Below are 25,542 nucleotides of genomic sequence, written 5' to 3' on the forward strand. Positions count from 1 at the left end.
TAAAAACCAAACGGAAAAACTTGGGATGCTTAGCATAAGGGTTTCCAGCATAGTCACTCTCGCTTAGATAGATCAGGATACCAACTAGTTACTCGGCCCAGATGGGATGGTAAAATAAACAAAGGTAGGTTATAATTATTATAGATAGGTGACAGGTTAGAATGCTAACTCATCATCCACTTCATCCTCTGAATTCCAATCATATTCAAAGTCTCCTTCTCCCCTCAACACATTCATAATCTGCTCCCAATCAACACGCCCATGCAAATGTCCACCATGATATGAGGAGTCCTCATCAGGTAAGCTTGGTGTGTTAGAACTCTCGGCTTTCAGTATAAACTTTCCTGCAGGTCCAAGCATTTCAACACCAAATGCTGGTGATAATGGCCTACCTTTAACTTGAACTTGAGCCACGCTGCAATACAACAAGAAAGTGCATTAAAAACAGAAACCATACATGATAGTCAGCAGTCCCGATTCCAACACACTGCAAACTGGTGGTACAGGGTAACAATTGCAATAGCTCTGCATTAAGGAATAGTTTCTTTTAACTTTCAGATGTTAAAGGCTGACAAAAAATTTGAAAATTTTTTCAATTCGCAAAGTGCACAGTTTCTATTTTTATTCCCACAACAAAGATTTGGCCAACACTTAACGTCGTCAAATTTTACGCACATGCAGGGAATCAAGCCTGGTCACTGGAATTAAAACTATTATTTGAACATATTCAAGGACTAGCAAACCATGAAAAGCCTCTCGCACACGCAAGGTTGTGTGTGGAGAGAGAGAGAGAATTCCTAGAGTAGAGATCCTGCTCACATAAGAGTGAGATCCACCATGATAACTATCCATAAATCTCACTATTATGTGGGTGGGGCAGCATAATATATATCAACACCAAAATAAAACCGCTAAAGAAGAGTGGGTTGAACAAACCATATATAGAACAAGCCATCCATTTCCTGCCTCTGAACCCTTCCCAGCAGCTCAATCTGCAAAATCCCACCAATGCAAACAGCTGGTTCTGGAAGCCTGAAGTTCTGCAAGCTGCTCTCCTGTTCATGTAGAAGGCTTTGTCAAATTAGGAATTCTGTTGAGAATTCGGTCATAGAAAGTTGTAATTACTCAAAAGCACGTGAATAGGAGCTCATGCCGCAAGCAAGCACACATATAGACACAGACACAGAGCAGCTGACAAAGGAAATATTTAGGATAGAAATCATTGAAGCCATTAAAGATAACAGAAAATATATGTTCTCTTTACCGAAAATTCTAAAATGCAAAATCTTCTTTTGCTACATGAAGACAGCTCCATGGGGTTTAAGTTACCATTCAGTGTTCTCAAAGAGTTTGTAATTCCAATTACTGTTCCTGTTCTTTTATCACACAGACTACAAAAAAAGATAAAATCAATCACTGTATATGGTTTATGATCATGTTACTTGGGATTTAGGAATATCCTTTGTGATTGCAAATGAAAGATCGCTACTTGCATTTGTCTGTGAAAAACTTGGCTACTACATTGCTTAATTTACTCCCCAAGGTTTCCTGCAATAAGTAACCAACACAGATGCATGCTGCTGTGTCTACATATTGGATCCCAACTCCATGTCTACATATTATAGATTGCCACAATTTCCCACAAAAGGATCCATATACTATGCCTGAATATAGAATGCCACACCTGTGCCAATGTCAATCAATAATTCACTATGATCTTTTACATAAGCTCCACTTATTGAATTGATAAAGAAACTGTAGCTAATAGTAAAGCAGTTCCGTGGCTACATTGATATAGGTAGTGTTTTAGTTAAGAAAAGAAAATAAATCACACCACCTTCATCATGACAAAAATAAAGGAAGACATAGTGACATACCTGGGCCATTGGAAACTCTGGTGATGAGTAAGTCCATATGAACTTGTCATCAGCAGAGTCATCAAATGGTTCACCCAAGGGATCAACCATTGGGTGTATGGGATGACCCATATGAAACCGCACAGATATGGCTGAATATATAGGTGAACCCGGCTGAAAATAAGCTGAACATAAAACCATATGATACCTCAATAAATGACTACTAGAAGGTCAAAACAAATTGAGAGAGTGAATGAATTTGATTAAGTGTATCAGAAAAATAACCTTGGAAAGGCTGTATATTGATTTCAGTAATAACACAGATATCAGCAACCAGTTTATACACAAGTGTCTCAGGCACCGCAGCATTACGTTGTCCTTTACTCGACCAGTACGAAGCTCTGATTTCAATAGGGTCTCCTTGTTGCAGAGTGTTACGAATGCTTTCCTCTGGATAATTATCAGTGCTAGAAGCACTTATTGCATCCAAAATGCACTTTCCAAATGGAAATGACATGCACCCTTGAACTAAAAAGGCATACACTTTATGCTCCCTCTTCAGAGTTTCCCATTCCGCAAATTTGCTACATCCAACTTCCGAAGCTTTTTCAATATCACAACAGGGTTCAGCGACGCATTCAACTCTAAGAAAGTGAGGAAACATTCTCAAGCACAGCTGCTTACAAAGGCCATTTGCAATCACTGTGAAGCAAACCAAAACAAATCAAAACATTTCCATAACCATAGCAAAATTCAATGTTAAAGGGAAACTTCCACCAGCCAAACCCTGCAACCATCACTAAAATTTCAATGAAGCTTGTAGTTGAGAAGGTAGTCGAGACATCTTTTCAAAAACTATCAAACAAGAATGCATTATATATAGCAAGGTTGAAAACAACTAGGATCAGTCTTGTTAAGAAATAATTGAAAACTGCATGGGCAACAGCAACAGATGATTGATCCCTTAAAATAGAACTTGGGGACAATTGCATGAATGAACCTCGGGGAGAATCTAACTAAATTGCAGCTACCGGAAAATTAATTAATTATAAATTTCTATATGAAAGAGATAACCATTGTTTAAAACCTAAAATGACTAGGAAAACACAAGGAAAAAATCTCAACTGACCAAGAACCAACCAACATTCATTGCAACAAATGCCGTCTACTTTTTTCCTTTGGCAGAAACTAGACGATCACTTAGAGAGCACAATAATTCTTGCAATGAGTTTCTGTAGATACCAAAACAGATGCAAAATGCTTAAAGAGTTTAGTCTACACAAAATAACACTAAATACTCACCAAAATGTCGCCAAGAACGAGAGACAGAACTAACACGGACAAGATCAGCCGGATCTTCCAAACACCTAAGAATCTTCATCGACGTGTCATGGTCAAGCCAGTCCAAGAAATCCATACGGATCTCCATTGTAAACGACTTAAACCAAATCACTAACAGCACCGTGCTTTCTTTTTTTGAACCTCAAAAGCTGATTCAAAAGGAGAAAAAAAAAAAAAAAAAACAACGCATTACTAACAACTTCATTAAATAACATCAACAGTTCAAGTACATTCCAATATTGAAATAACCAAATGCTTATATTTAAAGCTTTAGTTCACTCTCATCTAACCCTCCTATAACAACGCAAATACCAAAAATCCTTATGTCAAATTCAAAGCCAAACAAAATCATGAGAACCACAAGCTTCCAAGAAGCTATCAAGGGACTGGGACCTTGTACAAGCTGAATAATTAGAATTCATTCACTAATCACTCGCGTAATTAATTTTAACTTCAAAAAAATTAATTGAAATCACTCACGAAATTAATTTTAACTTAAAAAAACTTAATTGAAATCATTAAAAAGAGTAAAACCTCTTTAATTTTTTCAAAGGGGGCCCAAAAAAAGAGAGACAGAAGAGTTTCGCATTAAAAGACGAAGAATTCAAAAGGGTTAGTTTAATTCCATTAAATTCAACCAGAAATACACAATCAGGATTTAAAATAAAAAATAAAAATAGTACAGGTAAAATCAGGATTATCAATGATGAAGATGATGATGGCATTGATCATTAAACATAACAAAAGAAAAAAAAAACAAATTCAATTAAATCAATGCTATTGGCCATTTCAGGATGAACCCATGAAAAAAAATATTTCAAAAATCAATCAGAAAAGGAGTGATTTTTTTGCAAATTGATGGGAGAAAACAGTGAATGCCAATTTTTTTGAAAGAGAAGGGGGGGGGGAGTAAAAAACGGAATTTGAATGTCTAACCTTTGTTGATGAAGAAGAAAAGCGTGCTTCTTTGTCACAAACCCTAGAGAGAGAAAGCGAACGAGAGATTTTGTTTAGAGATAGAGATAGACTTGGTGGGGATTATGGTAACAGAAAGAGAGACAGAATTTGATCCTTCTATCTGCAATTATTATTATTATTATTAATTGGGTTGGAGTGGATATCTTACATAGGCCCCTTCTTTTTAAACTTTTTTTTTTTAAATTTTAATAACATCTCCAAATTGAATTCAGTTTATTTCTGTATTTCTAAAAAAAAAATTAAAAATTTTAATTTTTTTAATTTTAAATTAATATATTTTTAGTGTTTTCAAATTATTTTGATATTATGATATTAAAAATAATTTTTAAAAAATAAAAAAAAAATATAATTAACATGTATTTTGATACAAAAAATTATTTGAAAAGCAATTACAGCTACATTATCGAACAAACTTGAAAGATAACTAAGTTTTTATCGGTCCAGACCCATCTATTTATAAAAAAAAATTATTTTTTTTTTTTCAAATTAAAGATATTCCTGCACTAATTAGTGTATAATTATTCGATCCAACACCCCCCCCCTCCTAATTTTTCTAAGCATTTGATAATCTCGTATATTTTTTTAAAAAAAAAATACATCAAATATTAGATGTAGGAGGTACAGAGCCGGGGAAAGGAGTAATCATATCCTCTAAGAAATATGTAAGAAAAAACTATTATATAAAATGATATTTTACCAATTAAAATGAATAAAAATTAAATTTATACATAATTATCATAACATCAATTCACATACATTGTCAAAGCAACCATAATTCTTCTAGCTCATTCTTTATTTTATTTCATTTTACTTTTTTTTGCAATGGCCTTTTTTATGAATTTGTATTAAATTGTAAAGAAAATAATACTAAATATTGATAAACAAAATTTCATGGGATCATATTTTATTGGGATAGATACAACTAAACGTCGAGCAGCGCTACACTATAGGTTAAATTATTATTATTTTTTTTATAAAAAATGATGTTCATAAACAAATTAAAATTTATTTTGAAAAGAAGTGAACCCCCACAAAAAAAAGTTAAATCAACCTAATTTAACCTGTCTAACTCGCAGTTTAGATCAAGTGATTGAGATAACCCAATAGAAAAGAAAATAAAGAAAACTAGAAAGCCCGTTCTTTTAGAAAAAAATAAACTAATATAAAATGATAAGTTGGAAAAGAAAATAAGTAAAAAAAAAATGTCAACTTGTGTTGAATATCCAAACTCATAACTTTATTATTAGATTGGAAGCACCTCGCCTAGAAAAATAAACAAAACCTAATCCCTAACCAATTAAATGTTAAAGGATGAAGTTAGCAAAAAAAAAAAAAAAAACTATACAAGATGATCCAAAACAAAAATAAATATCAATTAAAAAGATCAACATTGAAATAAAAAATAATAATTAAAGGACAACTAAAATTTATTGATTGAAGGGTGAAATGGAACCAATCAAATATTGAAAGATGAAATGAAAATAAAAATTATATGAAAGGATTCAAAACAAAAATAACAATTAAAAGGACATGGAAATAAAAAATAAATTAGAGGATAGTTGTTTTTTTGTATTGAATGTTGAAATTGCAAATGAAATCAATTTAACAAAAGGATAATTAAAAGAATGAGAATCAAAATTAAAATAAAAAATAAATTAGAGGACAAATATAAATTTTTTGATTGAAAGTTGAATTTGATACAAACCCAGTGGATATAAAAATCCATAACTAAAGTTAAAATTGATCACAAATCCTGAAAAGTTAAGATCAAGTTTGGAATTAAGTTTGACACAACGACAACTTATATCGATATACCAAGACTATAATAACCATACCCTCACCCAACAATTATAGAGAATAACAAACGAGACATATGAAAAATACCATAAAGATCGGTTAATTTTTTAATAAGTAAAGAGGAGCTCTTTGAAGAACCAAAGTGAGAAAAATCTCTCACAACACACAATAATAATTGCTAAAATCAAAGTCAGTCAATCTCTTATTATTTTATTAAAAACTTAAATACATGTTAAATAATTTTATTTATAATAGGTAAAAAAAATCCTAAATAATGCTGAAAAATAATAAAAGAGCTCTAAAAAAAAAATCTCAAATCAATCAAGCAACTAATACAAATCTCACACCATAACTTATGGATATTATTCTAAGTCCTTCCCAATGTTTAATTGACATGAAGTTTTAACCAAATATAAAACAAGGCGTCAAGTCTTGTAGGAAAATAAGGAATCTACTGGTAAAATTTTAACTTGATCCAACGATTAGATCAAAACTCATGCTCATTAACATAAAACAACATATTAGGAAAATAAGCTCCATCCACGTGTAAGTAGAAAAATAAATTGAATCCACAGGTCTTTTGGGAAATAAAGCCTAAATATCTTGATTAATCCATTGAATATTTCTTTAAGCTTTTTTTAGTTGTCCAATTAGCACATATAATGTATCTTTTGGTGATGCTCATTGATTCATATTAGAAATTGAAAAGAAAAATCAATTTAATAAAAGAATAATTAAAAGAGTGAGGATCAAAATTAGAACAAAAAATAAATTGAAAAAAAATAGCATATCACAAATTAGGATTGAAGGATAAAATTAAAAAAATATATATAAAAGGGTTAAGAACAAAAATTAGAAATCAAATGAATAAGGATAAAAGTTAAAATTTCAATAAATAAAGGGGGCAACATTGAAATTTGACATGTTCATCATGAATTTTAATAGGAGGAAAGAGAAAAAAAGTTTCACCGATATCTCATCGCCACATGCTACCTCAATAGGAAAAAGATGGCATAGTACTTCCAATAACATGATGGAAGAGAGTTTTGTTCGCTGAGAGATACTGCTCGCACTGCTTGAAAGGTATAGGTGCCTTTCATACGATAGTATGTGCGTTGTATGCACCAACAATTTTTTTTAATTATATTTTATATCCAATTAAATAACAAATTACTCCTGAGCCAACATGATAATAATAATAATAAAAAAAAACAGTTTGAAAACACAAAAAGGCCTCTGAAAACCAATTTTAAATTTCCTGCATTGAAAAATAATTAAATAATTTCACTATAATTTAAAAATATAAAAAAAATCAAATTGTCCCCAATGAACTTAATAATATCTAATGAGCCTTATAAAAAAGCCTTCTTACTTCCAATAGCTAACGTAATGATTTTTTAAAGGAAAAACAAAACCATCATTACGGTTGTTTCAGTGAACAATATCATTAAATTTAGGTGGACAATTTTTTTCAAATGGGTTTTAGCTTTTGTTAATCTAGACAATCATTTCAATTATATATATAGCTAAAATTGAAAATTCTTATATAACATTAATAAAAAAAAAAATAATAAAAGGGGAAAGGAAGTTATTCGACTTTTACACTCAAAACACTATTTATTATAATAATATTCTAATGAATTTGCCCCTAGAGTATAAAACAATTAAACTAGGAGTTGAGACAAATATGATTTTTTTATCATAATAAAAAATTATTTGGAGGGTACATTTATCTTTTTATTTTTAAGAATAAATGCCCGAAAAAAAAAAAGATACCTTACATAGAGATGTAAGGGCTTATATATATATGTTAAAGTTATTTTACTTAATTATCTTTGGTTCAAAATCAACAAAAAATTATCATTTAGGACATTTTTATATTTTAAAAATTGTTAATTATTTTTGTAAAAAAAAAACCGTGATGGCATGTGTGTGGAGGTGAGCGAACCTCGAGCCTTTCAGGTGACGTGTGATTGGGCCTAAATATTGATGTGATTGTCCAGGATATGAAAGCAAAGAGGACCAGCAAAATGACAGGGAGTGTCCTGATCCTGTGTGCATGCCTTTAACATGTGGGACCTGTTTCATTTATTAGATCTGATGATATTAAAGATGTGTTTTCGAACCGCCTTATCTTAAATTATATATATTTTTTGTTTAAAATATATTTTTAATATATTTTTAATTATTTTGATATATTAATATTAAAAAACAATTTTTTTAATAAAAAAAATTATTTTAATATATTTCTAAATTAAAAAATATTTTAAATCATTAGAGCTATAATAATCTAATCCCAAAAGATTAGATTGAACAATAATCTTAGATAATAAATAAGGAGCAATTAAATTTATAGGACATATTAGAAACTAAACCTTAAATATAAAAAACAAATTAAGCTAATTCTTCCAAACATTAAACCTTTCGCAAGTATGCCAACATCTTAACCAGGGCATATAATTTAGGCATGGTAATGAAAATACATTTGTGCTTATAAACCTACAATTATTAGGGATGGCAAAGTTATCCACAAATTGATTTTTTATTATATCAATATCCATACTTATATCTAAGAAAAGATATGTATACTCTATCTAATATTCATTGAGTAAAAAATTTAAATATTCACATCATACTTATTAGATTTTGAATATCCATGCACTGTTTATTATTTAACATAAAATAATATATAATAATACTACTACTAGTAATAATAATAATAAAAAAATTATAAATGTTGTGTGAGTAATATTAATTTGGTTTTGCTTAAAGTTGATCCTTAAGCAAAAAATATAGCTTATTCTAAAATAATCAAAAGTATAAGGAGCAAATATAAATGAAGAAGAAATTGAAGGAGGTGTTTTGAAATTTTGTAGGAGCTGACACAAAACTCTGAAAAGAGAGAGAAGAAAGAAAAAAATGTCTATCATCGACAAACTGCCATCAATATTGAAAAACACGTCATACCAACTTTTATAAGGCACTGGGGTATTCCAAATGTTGCCCCACAATGCTACTTTTGGTTGTTGGAAGGCTCAACATGTGTTGTTTGAATGACGCGGGGGCGGTCCATATATTGGTGCGTGCAAACAAGTTTTTTTTTTTAAATAATACTTAATAAATAATAATTACAATAACACCTTTGAGTAACCTCTAAAATTACAATAAAACCAATGTATAATGATAAAGAAAACCCTTTTGAGAGAGTAATATCTTTTTTGTCAGCAAGGTTACTAAAGTAGTTGTACATTCTGAATAAAATGAAAGCACTAAAATACCCCTAAGACAAAAGCATAAGTATTTTTTATTTCAAGGCTAATTAGTAATTTTACCATGTCAAAAATTTTAAAATGACAAATCTAACCCCCCATAATATGTTAAAGACAGTTGTGTCATAGTAAAAATATAATATTGCCCCAATGCCTAGTTCAATGGTTTTATTTTGCAAAGGCAATTTCATAAATTACAATGAATAATAATATGTGTATTGGGGCACAATAACTTCTGTAATATTCCATATCAGCGAGTGAGGACTTGGGGGAGGGTCTTATATGAGCATACTTACCTTTACTAGTAGGACGAGTTTTGGGGCCATGCGTGGTTGCCAAAAACAAATCCGTGAGGCTCATGTGCCAAAGCGAACAATATCTTGTTAGTGGGGTAAGGTGTTACAACTTCTCTTTTGGGTTTAGCTTTTTTTTTTTTTTTGAACTAGTTTCCTAATTCGTGCTATCTTGCACGGGTCAAATTTAATTAGTTTCCTAACTCATGTTATGTTGTGGGTCAGATTGAAATTTTTTTTAATGTAAAAAAAATATATTCATGTTACAAGTAATTATTTTGCATTGTTATTAAACCTAATATAATAAGTCAACCTAAAATTCTTCCAATCTTACTCCTTGTTTAACCCGAGTTTAAAATTAAATAATTTATGACTTATCTTAATATGACCCAGTCAACTTGTTAAGTCTAAAGATAATACAGACCATTAGTAAAACTACATGATATGACTTTAAATTTTTCTTCAAGATGATATTTTTTTAGATATTAAGATAACGATATATTAGATTAACCCAAGTTTTATAACTTAACCCACCAAACCACCAACCCGAATCATGGACTCCATTAAGTTTAACAACTTTCTTTTTTTTGTAAAAAAAAATAATATTTTTTACTTAATGATGTAATAACAAAAATATATACTCATAAAATTTGGCATTAACAAAATACCGAGGTGTTTGTTTAAAACTGCGATAACCTCATATAAAAAAAATTAAAATAAATCATAAATATCAATTCAAAATCAACTACATATTGAAGGATGCAATAAAAAAAAAAAAAAGCTAAAAAGGATTCTATCAAAAGAAAAAAAAATTGAAAGATGAGATTTTTTAAGAAAGAGAATTATTTGACATTGTTATTAAACTCAACCCAGATAATCAACCTTGAAACTTCCCAACTCAACTCCTTGTCTAACCGAGTTCAAAATTAACTTGTATGAGAGTTGCCTCGACGTGATTTAGTCGACTGGTGGATCCAAAGGTAATTTGAAAAACTAATAAAAATATGATTTGACTTTTAAAGAAATTCAAGATGATTTTTTTTTAATATTAAAATGACGACATATTGGATCGATTTAGGCTTCGTGACTTAACTCGTCAAACCTGTAATTCATATCATGAACTGTATTGAGTTTTAAAAAATTATTTTTTAAATTATTTTTTATTTAATTTAATGATAAAAAATAAGCGTTTATAAAATTAAGCACCAATCAAATACTAAGTTATTTGTTTGAGACTACGATAATTTTATAAAAAACAAATCAAAATAAATTATGATAAATAATACAAAATCAACAAAATATTAAAAAATAAAATTAAAACAAAAATTTTAGTTTGTTGATTTTGATGCGAAATCAACAAATTATCCAAAAAAAGAAAGAAATTTGGATAATTGTCCAAAATAACAATATTCCACTCGAATTGTCAGAATGCTCCCTCCTAGGGGTGTTCACGGTTCGGTTAGGTTTAGACTAAAAAAACCAACCGAACCGAATTACATTAATTTTGTGAAATATTAACCGAATTGGACCGAAAACCGGTTCAAACCGAACTGGTCCGGTTCGGTTAAATCCAGTTTTCTTGGCAAAAAACCGGGAAACCTTAACCTGAACCCTGACCTGCCAACCCAAAACTCCACCTAGTCCTTTGGTTCTCTCATCCAAACCTTAGCAACCAAATCTGAATCCATCATCGAAATCTACAAGAAAGACTTGGAAGAATTCAGATCGGGCTTGAAAAATGAATCTGCCATTATCCGTGATGTTGCTTCACACGCCGTCCATGATCTCCCTGCTTCCTTTGAGGCTAGCGCTGTCGTCGTTCAGAAGTATATCAAAGGGTGATGGGCTCGTTTGGGGAAACCTGGCTGGATTTTCACCTATGAACATGAACAGGTACCATTGGGGTTACTTGAATCAAAAGCACAATTCAACTGTTTGTGATCCCTAAAGCCAAGAAAAAATCTAAACCAAACCTCTCTCTATATACATATCTGACACATCCATTATCAAGTTGAACTAAACAGAGGAGGCCAGGGCTTTGCTTGTTAAACCCTTAAATGCAGATGGTAGTGCAGAAATTGAGAAAGTGCAGAAGCTGAGAAAGGAAGATTGTGAATTAATTGAGAGGAAAATTGAGAATTTATCTAGGAAGGAGGCGACTTTTTGTGAGATGAGATGCACAAGGAGGAAGGGTTAACCGATTAGGTTAACTTAACTATTTATACCATAATTTTTTGTTAATGGGTCTAGTCCGGTTTGGTCTAGTTTCTGGTTCAAAACCGAAACCGAACTGGACCTGTTAAAAGTTTTGGTTTTAAAAATCGGTTTAATTGGTTTTTTTATTTCAGTTTGGTTTTTTCAGTTAATTTTTCTTCGATTTTATCGATTTTCTCGGTTACTCGGTTATTTTGAACACCCCTACTCCCTCCTGATTCACGAATCAATTAGTGGGTGGGGCCATGTAGTGGTAACTGGTGAGAACTTGGGATGCAAGCTTACAAACTATTTCTTTTTATATTATATTTTATTTTTTAAAAAATATTATTTTTATAAGTTATAATTTCAAACGCGTTATTTGCACAGTGAAAAGTGCTTCTAACAAAAGTAATAAAAAGGAACCAATCCCTTTATTCCCTTCAGCTTGTTCTGAAAGGAGTGAGCAGTGACCCATGGCCCCATTGGTGGACTCTCCATGGACTCTATTGGTCAACAGAGAATGTGAAAGCCAATGTAAATAATATATAAATCAATCGGCCTCTTCTTCCTTCCTGTCTTAGGAAGACGAGTGAATTGCAATTTCTCATCCGGCGAGTCAAGTTTCACTCTTGAAACAATTTGTTAGTAGGAGGGTTTTTTTTTATTCTGATTTTCATTTTGGTTTTTTGGTCTTGGCTAGTCATGGCTAATCCGAGAAGCTCAGTCCAGCTCCAGCCTATGAAACCAGTTGGATTTAGATTTCATCCAACCCATGAAGAATTAGTAAGTCATTATTTGGTGCCCAAAACGCGTGGTGATAACGTGGAGGACTTGCTGCTCATGGCAGAGGTTATCCTTTGCAAGCATGAACCATGGGATCTACCTGGTAATAAAAATTGACATCTGTATATCTTGTATGTTAATGTCAGAATGTTTTGTCAATGTTGCTTGCACTTATGTCTGCGTAGATAAATCGATTATGAAGTCAGATGATCAAGCGTGGTATTTCTTCTGCCCTCGCGAACTCAAGAATTCGAACAGAAAATGTTCTAACAGAAGAACGAAGGCGGGATTCTGGAAATCAACCTGCCAGGGAAAGCCCATAAAGACTAAGCATACCAAGAAAGTGATCGGTATAAGAAAGACCTTAGTTTTCCATGAAAAAGCTGGGCCGAAAGCTAAGAGGACTGGGTGGATTTTAGACGAATATGATATTATCACCGATTCTAGCCTGTCTAAAGAAGTAAATGCCAACTCTTTTTCTTTTTTTTTTTAAATGGTTGAAGTAACACTGTGTTTGATGGATCATTTGGGAAATTGTGGTCTATATAGTTGCTTCACTTTTGTGTTTGACATTTTCAGGGGCAATATGTTCTTTGTAGATTGAAGAAAAAACCAGATGAGAAGACCAAGAAAGGTGAACAAAATCACCACATGACTGCAGTCTCAGATTCTGATGCTGAACCAAGTCAGAGTATGGCTTCTAATTCTGAAAGTCAAAATGGAAGTGCGATGACGGTGAATTCAGCTTTTGATGCAAGAGAACTAGGTCACCATGTGGCTACTTATAATTCTGAAACTCAAAACTCAAATGAGCTGGTGAATAACTCAGATCCTCAAGTTAGTGAATTAAACCACTACATGGCTTCTGATTCTAGAAATCAGAACTCAAATAAGGTAAAGTCTAATTCAGCTTATGCTGGAAGTGGGTCGCTCGACTCCATGTCTTCTAATTCTAAAACTCTATACTGGAATCAGCCGACGGTTGGTTCAGATTATGAAGGAGGCAAAAGCCACTATAAGGCTTTTGATCCGGAAACTCAAATTTCAAACAACATGATTACCATGCCAACTAATGAGAATTGGTTAATGGCTTGTGAGAAATGGTTAATGGCTCCTGATATTAAAAATCAGGAATCGCCCTCTCAACCTGAAGGTGACTGCGGTCCTTCCGTGGTGATACCTTCTTTGTTTATAAATAAATCAACTAATGATTTGGCTTCTGAATTTATAAATAAAAATGCCGACAAGGAAATCGATATATCAGCCTTCGATGAATGGAGTTCCCTCACAGAAACTCCTCCGGATTTTGGAAATCAAAATCCTTGTAAGAAGATTGATATGTCACCCCTTGAAGAAGGTTATTCGAGTAATTCGACGACTTCTATTTCAGACAATAATCTAGCTGATGTCGCGCTTCCAGAGGTGAGTTTTAAGTAACATGCCTTGCAGATTGTTTTTAATTATTCTTATGTGGTTTGAGTGGCAAACCATAGCTTATTCTTACCCTACAAGATACTTCCTGCAGGTAATCCGTAAGACGTTGGAAAATCTGGAAAAGTTTCTTGAGCTATAGAAAACAGCCTTAACACTGCACTTCAGCTGCCAGTATGCGTGGAATACAGCCACTACATGCGCTCTGACACCTGTGCATCTACTTAAAAATATCAGTTCTCTAGTCCTATACCCCCTTCATTTCCTATTTGCTATTTGACCAAAAAAAAAAACCATACCGCCAGTTGTAAGGAGTTCATCATTTATGGCTTAAGAGGGCAACTACTAATGCTCCTCTAATCAGCTAATTAGGGTAACTTATGCCGCTCTATTTGTTTGGATCCTTGAATGCTTGCTGATCTATATATTCAGCTTGCTTAAATGATGATGTTGCTTAGTTCGGCTTCATCCAGCCCATGCAGCTTCAAGACGCAATCCTATAAAACATAGCCTTGCTGTCCCAAATCTGCAGCTATATCTACAGAAAGTCTTACTACTATTAGCAGACAATGCAACTTGGTTCTATGATCCTGATGCGATTGTTGTCCTTCGGTCCTAAAGACATTATACTTGCAAGTAGTGTGCAAGTTCTATATCTGTACATATACTTTCTTATTATTCTTATGTGTTTCTGGGTGCGTGAAGGTGAAATTGTATCCAGAGCAAACATCTCTTTTGGATTTTGTATCTATGTATCAGTGTGTTTCAAAGATGTTGAACAAAACTTATGTCTAATTGATATGTTCTAGCTCTCTTTTCTTATCTTTGTTGAATGTTGGATTGCTAATGTAAAGTGAATGCAGATTGGCACTAGAATGTGGTGATTATGTTACTGAAAGTTTAGAATGACGTTACTGTGCTGATCAACATTGGGTAGATGTGATGCAACTTTCTGTCCTGGTGAATGGCGATGATCCTATTATGATTGATTGTTAAATTCTAGCTGGTTATATGTACTAGTAGCGTAACAGAAGGGATTGAAAGCCTCTTGCTAACATGTTACTGATTCATGTTAGAAAGATTGAAATTGGTTTTCGGTTTGAATGCCTCTCAATAAAGGTTTGCTTCTCTTTAAATAGTTAGAATTCTCTCTATTTACAGCCTAATTATCAATTACATGCATGATTTTCTCTATCAAATCATTCGAAATCGCTAACATTGCTCCACCAACCATATAAATCCCTAACATTGCTCTAAGATCCTGTAAATATAAATTATTGCTATATATACAATATTGCCTAATCTGGTATCTCAGAAGCCAGTGGCAGTGTGTGTTTTCCCGTATCAAACTATGTAGCCTGTCATTAATCTTAAAACAAGACCAATTTCCTGTATCATTGAAATCCAGCACCAAGCACAACATCCAGGACAGAAGTACTAAAGCACGGGAAATATCCAACCCTGAGAGCGAGTGATCGTATGAAAGAGATGGGATCGTTGTAAGCATTTAGCAGAAGAACCAGGGAACAAGCATTGAGAACAGGAGCTCTGCTGTGTCATTTTAAGCAATCAAATTAAACTTGTAGTCAGATGACTAAGATGTGAAAATGAAGGGACCGATGGAAACCAAAAAAATTTTCGGGGGGGCGAAAGTGATGGGATCAGATACAGAAGAACTTCGGAAACAAGTTTGAAAACAAATCTCAAATAGCATATCAAATTCCCAATATGCAGACGACTGATATCCATTCTGCCTGATAACTTATGGTTTCCACTTTCCAGCAAGTCCCTGTAGGGTCCAAGAAAGAAAGTCCTCCCTTGCCTGCGGATTGGATAAATCTTGTAGCAAAATCCAAGGCTCAAGCTTTAGTACTCTTTCCGTGTACACATAATATAAGGACTAAAATGAAAATGAGTGAAAATCACATTATATCATCACAACCATGTAGAAGAATACAGTAAAATTAAATAATTTGTATAGCACAGAGTATCCTGTAGTCTTCGTAGAGCATCAAAGACGTCTACGAGTGAGCCAGTGAACATTCCAGATTATTGTAGAAGAGGGGCAGTGGCTGGTGGTAAGAACTTGAGTGCCAAACTTGCCCTGTGGAAAATGCTTTTCATAAAAGTGTAAGGAGAAAACGCGTTTCCAGCAGAAAACTACAAATGTGGAACTTCGGAGTCCAATGCCTTCAACTTCTTCTCGACAAAGTAGTGAGTAAAGTGTCAATGGACATTTTCTATCAATCAATGGCCCACATCACTACATTAGTGGACTCACCATTGATTCTATTGGTCAATTACTCACAAGAAGAGAATCTCTAGCACTTGGTGCATATATTTTATGTTGAAAGCATGCTCACTCTGTCCAGCCACTCCTCTCTCTTGTTTCCAACTTCCCACTGAAGTGAGCGCTTCTCCATTCTTTCAAGACCAGATTCCTGTTTTAGGAAGAGTAATGAATTCCGATTTCTCATCAGGTCAGTCAAATTCACCCTTTCAACACTAGTCATCTTCATCTCCAACGTACACTACTTGGTTTTGTTTATTATTTCTAATCAATCGGTTATGGTTATGGTAGTCATGGCGGATCCATTAAGCTTAATGCAATTAATGAAAGCTGGATTTAAATTTCAACCATCCCCTGAAGAATTAATAATCAATTATTTGGTGCCGAAATCACGTGGTGGTATTGTGGAAGGCGTGCCCATGGCAGAGGTTAACCTCTGCGAGCATGAACCATGGGATCTACCAAGTAATAACGCACGACGATAGTATTCTCTCTCTCTCTCTCTCTCTCTCTCTCTATATATATATATATATATATATATATCTGTCAGGATATTTTGTGGATCAAGGTGGCTGGATTTATTTCCTTGCAGATAGATCGATTATAAATTTAGCTGATCAAGAGTGGTATTTCTTTTGCCCTCGCGATCTTAAGTACAAGAAGAAGAGCAGACTTTGTAATAGAAAAACAAAGGCTGGATACTGGAAGTCGACCTGCAAGATAAAGCCAATCATGGCCGGGCATACTAAGAAAAACATTGGTGTCATGAAGACTTTGGCTTTCTATAAAAAAGCTCGGCCGAAAGATGTGAGGACTGGCTGGATGATATACGAATTTGACATCGTCACCAATTCTAGCCTCTCTAAAAAGGTAAATTCATGGTTGAAGTAACACTGTGTTCGATGGATGAGTAGGGAAATTGTGATCTAAAGAACCCGTCCACTTTTTTGTTTTGACATTTGCAGGGTCAATATGTTCTATGTAGATTGGAGAATAGATCAGATGAGAGGATCAAGAAAGGTGAACAAAATCACCTTATGGCTTCAGTCTCTGTTTCTGAAGCTGTACCAGGTCAGAGTATGACTTCTGATTCTGAAAATCAAAACTCAAGTGAGATGGTTGTGAGTTTAGCTTCTGATGATAGTGAATTAAGTCACCATGTGGGCTCTGATTCTGGAAACCAAAACTCAAGTGAGCTGACCCCAGCTCGCCTAGTTAGTGAATTAAGTTACTACATGGCTTCTGATTTTAGAAATCAGAACTCATTTAAGACAGGGTCTAATTTAGCTTACGATGGAAGTGGTTCCTGCCACTCCACGGCTTTTAACTCCGAAACTCAATACCTGAATCAGCCAACAGTTGGTTCAGTTTGTATTGTCAACAAAAACCACTATATGGCTTTTGATTTGGAAAATCAAAACCCAAATGAACTGCTGACAGTTGATTCAGTTTCTACTGTCAGCAAAAACCATTACATGGCTTTTGATTTGGAAAATCAAAACCCAAATGAACTGCCGACAGTTGATTCAGTTTATACTGTCAGCAAAAACCATTACATGGCTTTTGATTTGGAAAATCAAAACCCAAATGAACTGCCGACAGTTGATTCAGCTTATACTGTCAGCAACAACCATTATATGGCTTTTGATTCGGAGTATCAAAACCCAAATGAGCTGCTGACAGCTGATTCAGTCTATGATGTCAGTGAAAGTCAGTACATGTCTTTTGATTCAGAAAATCAAAATTTGAACATTATAAATTCTACATCAACTTATGAGAACTCGTTAATGGCTTCTCATGGTTTTGAAAATAAAAATCCACCCTTTCCACCTGGAGGTGAATGTGGTCCTTCTGTGGTGATGCCTTTTAAATTTATAAACCAATCAACCTATGATGAAAGCGAACTAAGTAGCCTTTTGGCTCCTGATTTTGGAAACCAAAATCTAGACAAGGAAATTAATTTACCAGCCTTCGATGAAGGTGAATGGAGTTCTCTCACAGCAATACCTTCGACTTTTGGAAATGAAAATCCTTCTAAGAAGGCTGATATATCAACCCATGAAGAAGGTTACTCGAGTTACTTGACGGGCCCTTTTTCAGAAAATAACCTAGCTGATGTCTCGCTTCCAGATGTAAGAATTAAGTAACATGCATTACAGATTCTTTTTGGTTATTCTTATGTGATTCGAGTAACAAACCCACGGTTTATTCTTACTTTACATGATACTTTCAACAGGTAAGCCCTGAACTTCTAGCAGGGGCGCAGGAAGCAATTTTTGAGCAAAAAAAAAGTCTCTACACAGTACTTCAGCCGCCTGTGTGCGTGGAGGAAAGCCACTCCTACATGGACTATGATACCTCCACGTCTACTTGAACATATCTGTTCTGTGGACCTATACATCAGCGGCACGTTCCTTTTCTGCTATTTTAATTTAACATAAACATCCATCCTAAACAATCGATGCAGTTTATTATATATGGCTTAAGAGGGAAAATACTAATGCTCCTCTGATATGTCAATGTGAAAAACTGGTGTCGCTCTAGTTGTTTGGATCCTTGCATGGTTGCTGATCTGCAGACCTTGCTTACTTTATGGTGGATGCTGCTTTGTCCGACTGCATCCACTCCATGCAGCTTCAAGCTGCAAACATCTAAAAGATACCCTGTGCTGTCCCGAATCTGCATGCTATATTCAAAGAAAGATTTTACTTCTAGTAGCAGAGGATGCGTCTTGTTCTGTTGTCCTGATGAGATTGTTATCCCTCACTACCGAAGTTACTAACTTGAAAAAGCCTGCAAGTTCTACATATCTACAGTTGCTTGCTAGTTATTGTTATTTGTTGCTGTCTGTGTGAAGATGATATGTATCAAGAGCTAAAAGCTCTCATGGACCTTGTATCTAAGTATCAGTTATGTTTCGAAAATGTTAAAACAAGATTTTCTGTTTAATTTATAAGTTCTAGTTCATCGTATCTTTGTTACCTGTTGCTTTGCTGATGTGTAAATGCAGAATACTAGTACTAGAATGCCTTGATTATGTAATAGACAGTGTGTAATGAAGAAATCTATATTCATTAATTAGAATTATGTTAATGAACATTGGATCAATTTGATCCAAATTTCAGACCTGCAGGTAAATGGCCATGATTAATTGTCGAATGCTAGCTGGTTAGGTGTACCATTAGCATAACAACAGAAGGGATTTGCAGCCTCTTGCTAACTAACATGTTACTGATTCAAAGTTGCATCTCTTTTTTTTTTCTTCTTTCTTTATTATTGAAATCCCGCATCAAGATCAACATCCAGGACAGAAGTACTAAAGCATTGGAAACATCCATCTCTAGAGTAGGGATGTCAATGCGTATTCGCGGGTCAGATTTCTTAATATATATTCATTCTTTATCTATTATTCATTAGCTAAAAAATTTAGATATCTATAACCTATCATCAATCAGGTTTTAGATATTAAATAATAAAACAATAAGTGGTATTCATATTGTATTAAAAAAATTGAAATATTTTACAAATATAATTATATAATATAAATATGTATTTCGAGTTAAGTTCGAGCGGATTTGATAATATTCATACCCTGTACAAGGTCCAAAAGAGTCATAATCGTTTAGGTGGAGTCGATGTTCATGGGGTTCGGATTCTTGTGATCCCTACTCTAGTCATATGAAAGCAATAGCAGCGTTGTAAGCATTTAGCACAGGAACCGGGGAACAAGGAAGGAGAACAGGAGTTCTGCCGTGTCATTTAAAGCAATCAAATCAAACTTGCAGTCAGGTTGAAGGCGGATGTGAAAATGAGGGGACCAATGGATACCCCCAAAGCAAAATTGGGGGACAAAAGTGGTATGATCGGAAGGAACCTGGGAAACAAGCCTGAAAATCTCCAACAACATCTTAATTTTCCAACATAAATAGCTGAAATCTTTCAGGTGTGACGACTTGTGGTTACCTGCAGGCAAGTCCCCTGTAAATAAGATCTTAGAACAAATTCTACAAAGCATTGGCAAATAGTTGCAAAGGAAACAAGTTTCAACGCCTCCTTTTTTCCAAAGACGGGATCCACATTGCAACAAACCTTGACATGATTGATAAAACATGTAGCTTCATGATTGAAAAGAAATCTTTAGACCCAAATGGTAGCCTACAAGCACGCAGGAGAGGATTTCAATGCCTTTTTCACATAATTTTTGTTGTGTTTTCGTTAGGGGTGAGAAAAAAACCGAGAAACCGAGAAAACTAAGAAAACCGAGAAAAAAATAACCGAAAAAACCAAACCGAGAAAAAAAACCAATTAAAATTTTGAAAAAACCGACCGGTTCGGTTCGGTATCGGTTTTAGGCTTATAAAACCGAACCGAACTGAAAAAATAACAAAAAAAAACCAAGCCAAACTGAAAAAACCAAAAACCGCCAAACCGGTTTTTTCCCCTAAAAAACCAAACCGGACCGAAACCGACCGGTTCGAACCAGTTTCGGTTCGGTTTTTTTTTTTTTTTAAAAAAAAATTCGATTTGGTTATTTTTTCAAATAAAAACCAAACCGAACCGAATTTACTCACCCTAGTTTTCATAAGTTTTGATCCCATCATGCAAAACTTGTACAGGCTTTCTGTGATGTAGATCCAGTAAGGTCGTGTTTGATGAGAAAAGAAACAATGTCTGGTTACATTCGATCCCGAATATTACAACGTAGATCAAGCCGAAAGCCAGCGTGTAGTTTCTGTGATGGTTCCTTCCAGAGAATTCTCGTTGCAGTTTGTGGTCTTCCGTCTTTAACTTCTCGAGGAAGTGATTGTGACTTCGCACAATCTTGTTTCCTGTCGTTAATTTTATATAAAATGTATTTATCGTCAATTCTGCCCAACTCTTTTTTTTTATCCACTTCACTTGGAGCATCTTCGATGAAAAAGCCAAAAGAAACAATTTTCTTTTTAAAAAAAATTTATAATCCACTTGAATCCTTGACTATCATGTATAATTGTGAATCACATCAATATATTTAATTTTATTCTTCATCACCTATCAAGCCTTGAGAGGCACTCCTTTAATTTGCCAGTAATATCATATGCCATATGTTTTTTTAATTAAATTAAAGTTATATTTGTTTCTAGAAAAGTGGTTTTCGAAAAATTACCATTTTCAAACTTTAATATGTTTGTTTATCATTAAAAAAGTTGGTCAACAAAAATACTTTCTAGTTAAAGAAAAATTTGGCTTAGTTTTCAGGAAAATGTTTTCCTATAAAATTTAGACGAAAAACACTTTCTGAAAGTTGTGAAAAATTTAGAAATGTTATATTATTTGTTGATTATATCAAATTTGATCCTCAAACTTTTGATTGCTATATATATTTTGTTTTGAATATTTATTTTTCAATTTTACTCTTAAAATTTAATTTTTATATTCACTTTGGTCCTTATTTTTATAATTGTTATTTACTTTTTCCTTTATCATTTTTTTATTGAAATTTTTTATCTATCAAATTTGGTCCTTATTCTTTTGATTGTTACTTATTTTATTTGAAATAATTTATGAAATGTTAATTATTTTATTTTAATTTCTTCATCTTTTATTTTGTTTTATTTTTTAGATTTGATCTTTATTATTTTAATTATTATTTATTTTATTTGAAATAATTTATGAAATTATATTTTTTTAATTTTATTTTCATTCAACTTTTTAATTTGTAAGATTTATTCCTTATTATTTTAATAAAATTGAAAAAATAAAATATTAATAAGTTATTTTCCAGCTTATTTTTTATAATATAACCAAACAGTACTGAAAATTATTTTTCAACTTATTTTTTATTACACTATTAAATATCATAAAATAATTTATTATTCTAAATTTACTTTTTAATAAAAATTATTTTTCAGCAAATAAACTGAACTTAATTATATTTTCTGATCAAGAAAAATTAAGCATTTCTCAAACAAATACAGCACTTGCAACCGTAACACAGGACGAACAAAGTGTTTAGAGATTATTAATTACTTGGGGTCGATTATTGGGAACGTGTTTCAAGAAGGCTGTGGCTGTGCTAGTTTTGAAGGAGGTTGGATTCTTCCATGACAAATTACAACTATGTTTCATACGGCATGTTACTTAAGTTATTATAAGCTTGTTACTTAAGTTATTATAAGCTTGTTGATTTTTATATTTTAAAAATATTTAAAAAAAATTTGAATTTTTTTATTTTTTTTTAAATTAATATTTTTTATATATATTTTTAGATCATTTTGATACACTAACATTAAAAATAATTAAAAAAAATAAAAAAAAATTAATTTAATATATTTTTAAATGAAAAGCACTTTAAAAAACAACTGCAACTACACTTTTAAATATTATATATATATAATTGTTTTTTAAAGTGTTTTTTATTTAAAATATATTAAAATAATATTTTTTTTATTTTTTTAAAATTTATTTTTACATCAACACATTAAAATAATATATAAACATGAAAAATAATTAATTTAAGTAAAAACAAAATATAATCGATTAGCATAAAACAAAACCCAAAAGAAAAAGGTTTTATGCTGTTTGAGTGACGCCACTTAAATGACTGAAGAGAAGAACATCTGAATTTTGGTGTATGCTTTGACTTACACGTGACTTTTCTTCCGCGTGAGCGAATTTTCTGAGAAGGGAATAGAGAAGTTCGTTAGTGGAGCCCAACAACCTTGAGCTGGAAGTTGTGGGATAAACAAGTTCTGCGAAACCCTCGGAAAATGAATTTCTCCTTTTATTTTCTTTTCTTTTTGGTAAAATCTGATTGCTAATGTAAGCATAATTTGTTTTACGTTGAAAAAATATTTTATTAATATTTTCTAATGATTTTAATACATTGAGTCAAATACATATAAAAAGTTATTTCATACATTTCAAGAAACTGTTACCGAACACATTTGCATCGTAATACCGAACTCACCGGCTGAACAGGGACAACACACTGTACGGACATAAAGACACAGTTTGAAGTAGGCCCCACTTAGATTAGAAATCAATGCCTTCGAAACGACGAACTTCTTGGTGAAGTAGAGACTTTTAGGAGGAAGCGGATACTTGCATGTTTGGGCTTCAAGCTGAGAAGCACAAGATTGCCTATATATACACACACAAACATGCAACGGCTTCTTGTGCTCATCACAGATAGATAGACGATTGATCTTACACATTGTCACTGCTCCATTTCCTCCTTCTCTTAGTTATTTGCCTCCATTTTCGATTGCAGAATACTGAATTTCTTCTATAACATCGGTGAAGATTTATCTCTAATAACTGTTTAGATTATGTGATCTTGTGGCCTTGCTTTAAGTTGTGTGATGGGTTGTAAGTTGTAACTTCAGTTTCTTTTTCTTTTTTTTTCTCACAGTTACAGACGAAGTGAGTGACAGATAGATGACAGGCTCAACAACACCTTTTCGATCAGCCCCAGTGGGTTATGGATTCCATCCAACCGATGAGGAATTAGTGAACCATTTCCTCAAGTTAAAGATGATCGGTGGCCATGATCACGTAGTCAGCACAATCGCCGAGGTTAACGTGTGCGCTTATGAACCTTGGGAACTACCTGGTACTTGCAGATATATGTGCATGCATGTTTGTTCAATCTTTTTCTAATTTGTACTTTGCTAAGGAACAAATTCCATGTTGATTGTGCAGGGCTATCAGCAATTCAGTCAAATGATCCAGAGTGTTATTTCTTTTCTCGTCGGAATTACAAGTACTCCAATAGTCAGAGGGCTAACAGGACTACTGGAGCTGGATACTGGAAAGGCACCGGTAGGGATCGTACAATCACGGCTAAGAGCACAGGGGAGCAAATTGCTACGAAGAAAACTTTGGTTTTCTACACCGGTCGCGTTCCTAATGGAGTCAAGACCAATTGGATCATGCACGAGTACAACCCAACTTTCAGCTTCCCTAACAAGGTATGCTCTCTTTCGAAGTAATTTTCTAGAATTTTTTCTCTTTCATTTGATAAAAAACTTTTTGATATCAGCTCTTTTGATCAGATTATACAACCTGCCTTTTGTTCTCTAGTTATTATTATTATTATTATTATTATACATTGAAATGCTACTGTCAACTTTGTGCAGAGGGACTTCATTCTCTACAAACTCAAGAAAAATCCAGATGATTTGCCAGCATTTGATGAAGGTGAATCAAGTGCTTCCAACGTGGATGAGGTGAGAAATAGCACCAATTACAGGCAGTTTTTAATTTCAAATTGTTTCTTATAAGCTTATCAAGAACTTACCTTGACCTCTACAGGAAGGCTCTCAACTACGAGCACAACTGGAATCATTCAATGGGATTGACGAGGGAGATTATAACCTCAACTCTGCCCTACGCTTTACAAATTAATGGGAACGTGTAGTGAGAAACCCCCCCTCCTAAAATGGGTTTTCTATCATCCATGTTTCAATCTTAGCTATTGTGTTGTAGCCAACTTTATTTACTAAGTTCCTATGTTGGTACTTTATCAGCATATTTGTCCTAGATTTCTTATCTATTAATTAGGGTGCAGCTGAGGCCTCAGGCCTCCAGTTGTATTTATGGTGTTTCTCCTTGTTTGTTTTGCCAGAGTGTGATTTAATACATTTCAAGTATTTAAGCTTTGTGGCTCGTTTATGATAACATTGTTAATTGTTTAGTTAATACTAGTTTGTGGGAGATGATTAATAAAGAAGGAAAAAGAAGAAAAAAACTGGTGTTTCTACGACCTCTTGCTGACACGCTCTGTTTATGATAATTTTCCTAGAGGCTGGAGGCTTGAGAGCACTGCAGACAAGTATGGTTTGCTATAATAATTTGCAAGATCTAATCTTCAAGTAAAATCCCATAATTTGCATGATTCTATACAGGAAAAAAGAAAAAAACATACAAGCACGAAATGCTTTTTAAAGATACGGCCATGGGTGTAGAGAAATTCAACGGGAACACCAGGAGATCATCTCTAATTCTGTAACCCGATTACCCAAAATCTAACACTCCTTGTTCCCAAAACAAAACATGAAACATAATGGCAACAGAACTACAACACACATAAAATATAAAAATCTCAACTCAGATGCAAATTTTTGTACAAAAAACAGGATGCTGTTCCCAGGACGAGAATTCCTTTATCAGAAGAAAAGAGACAAATGAAGGCGATTCTGTTTCTGTTTCAAAAAATTGACCAAAGAGTAAGTAGGCTCCTGGTAGGCAATACAGCAAACTAGCGGGACCATAACATACAAGTGCTACAGAACTAGACCATTGAAGACCTGCAGAATTAGAAGAAC

At 33.3% G+C, this 25,542-nt stretch overlaps 4 protein-coding genes across 6 annotated transcripts; 3 read left to right on the forward strand and 1 right to left on the reverse strand.

Moving 5' to 3' along the window:
* LOC118042196 (F-box protein At4g00755) lies at positions 1 to 4,282 on the reverse strand. The gene is made up of 6 exons (XM_035049802.2): positions 4,134 to 4,282; positions 3,159 to 3,346; positions 2,142 to 2,558; positions 1,878 to 2,041; positions 937 to 1,055; positions 1 to 415 (listed from the first exon to the last, which is right to left on the reverse strand). Exons 2-6 carry the CDS (start codon positions 3,283 to 3,285, stop codon positions 157 to 159), a joined length of 1,086 nt encoding a protein of 361 aa, XP_034905693.1. The 5' UTR covers positions 3,286 to 3,346; positions 4,134 to 4,282; the 3' UTR covers positions 1 to 156.
* A 7,971-nt stretch (positions 4,283 to 12,253) lies between these two features.
* LOC118042309 (uncharacterized) lies at positions 12,254 to 14,768 on the forward strand. Its single transcript, XM_035049952.2, has 4 exons — positions 12,254 to 12,616; positions 12,699 to 12,973; positions 13,093 to 13,935; positions 14,039 to 14,768. The coding sequence occupies exons 1-4, from the start codon at positions 12,433 to 12,435 to the stop codon at positions 14,084 to 14,086; spliced, it is 1,350 nt and encodes a 449-aa protein (XP_034905843.1). The 5' UTR covers positions 12,254 to 12,432; the 3' UTR covers positions 14,087 to 14,768.
* Positions 14,769 to 15,599: 831 nt separating this feature from the next.
* On the forward strand, positions 15,600 to 19,206 carry LOC118042260 (uncharacterized). Its single transcript, XM_035049873.1, has 7 exons — positions 15,600 to 15,632; positions 15,727 to 15,813; positions 16,256 to 16,424; positions 16,526 to 16,699; positions 16,827 to 17,104; positions 17,200 to 18,366; positions 18,471 to 19,206. The coding sequence occupies exons 1-7, from the start codon at positions 15,600 to 15,602 to the stop codon at positions 18,606 to 18,608; spliced, it is 2,046 nt and encodes a 681-aa protein (XP_034905764.1). The 3' UTR covers positions 18,609 to 19,206.
* A 4,153-nt stretch (positions 19,207 to 23,359) lies between these two features.
* On the forward strand, positions 23,360 to 24,872 carry LOC118042267 (protein NTM1-like 9). 3 transcript variants are annotated; one of them, XM_035049881.2, is made up of 5 exons: positions 23,360 to 23,512; positions 23,628 to 23,828; positions 23,918 to 24,186; positions 24,355 to 24,444; positions 24,534 to 24,645. In XM_035049881.2, the coding sequence occupies exons 2-5, from the start codon at positions 23,654 to 23,656 to the stop codon at positions 24,633 to 24,635; spliced, it is 636 nt and encodes a 211-aa protein (XP_034905772.1). In that variant the 5' UTR covers positions 23,360 to 23,512; positions 23,628 to 23,653; the 3' UTR covers positions 24,636 to 24,645. The 3 variants fall into 3 exon arrangements, with proteins under 3 accessions (XP_034905772.1, XP_034905773.1, XP_034905774.1); XM_035049882.2 differs by having other exon boundaries at positions 23,634 to 23,828; XM_035049883.2 differs by having other exon boundaries at positions 23,366 to 23,512; positions 24,530 to 24,872.
* Positions 24,873 to 25,542: the final 670 nt, after the last annotated feature.

This window comes from Populus alba, chromosome 2 (assembly GCF_005239225.2).
Source record: "Populus alba chromosome 2, ASM523922v2, whole genome shotgun sequence".
NCBI classification, from domain to species: Eukaryota; Viridiplantae; Streptophyta; class Magnoliopsida; order Malpighiales; family Salicaceae; genus Populus; species Populus alba.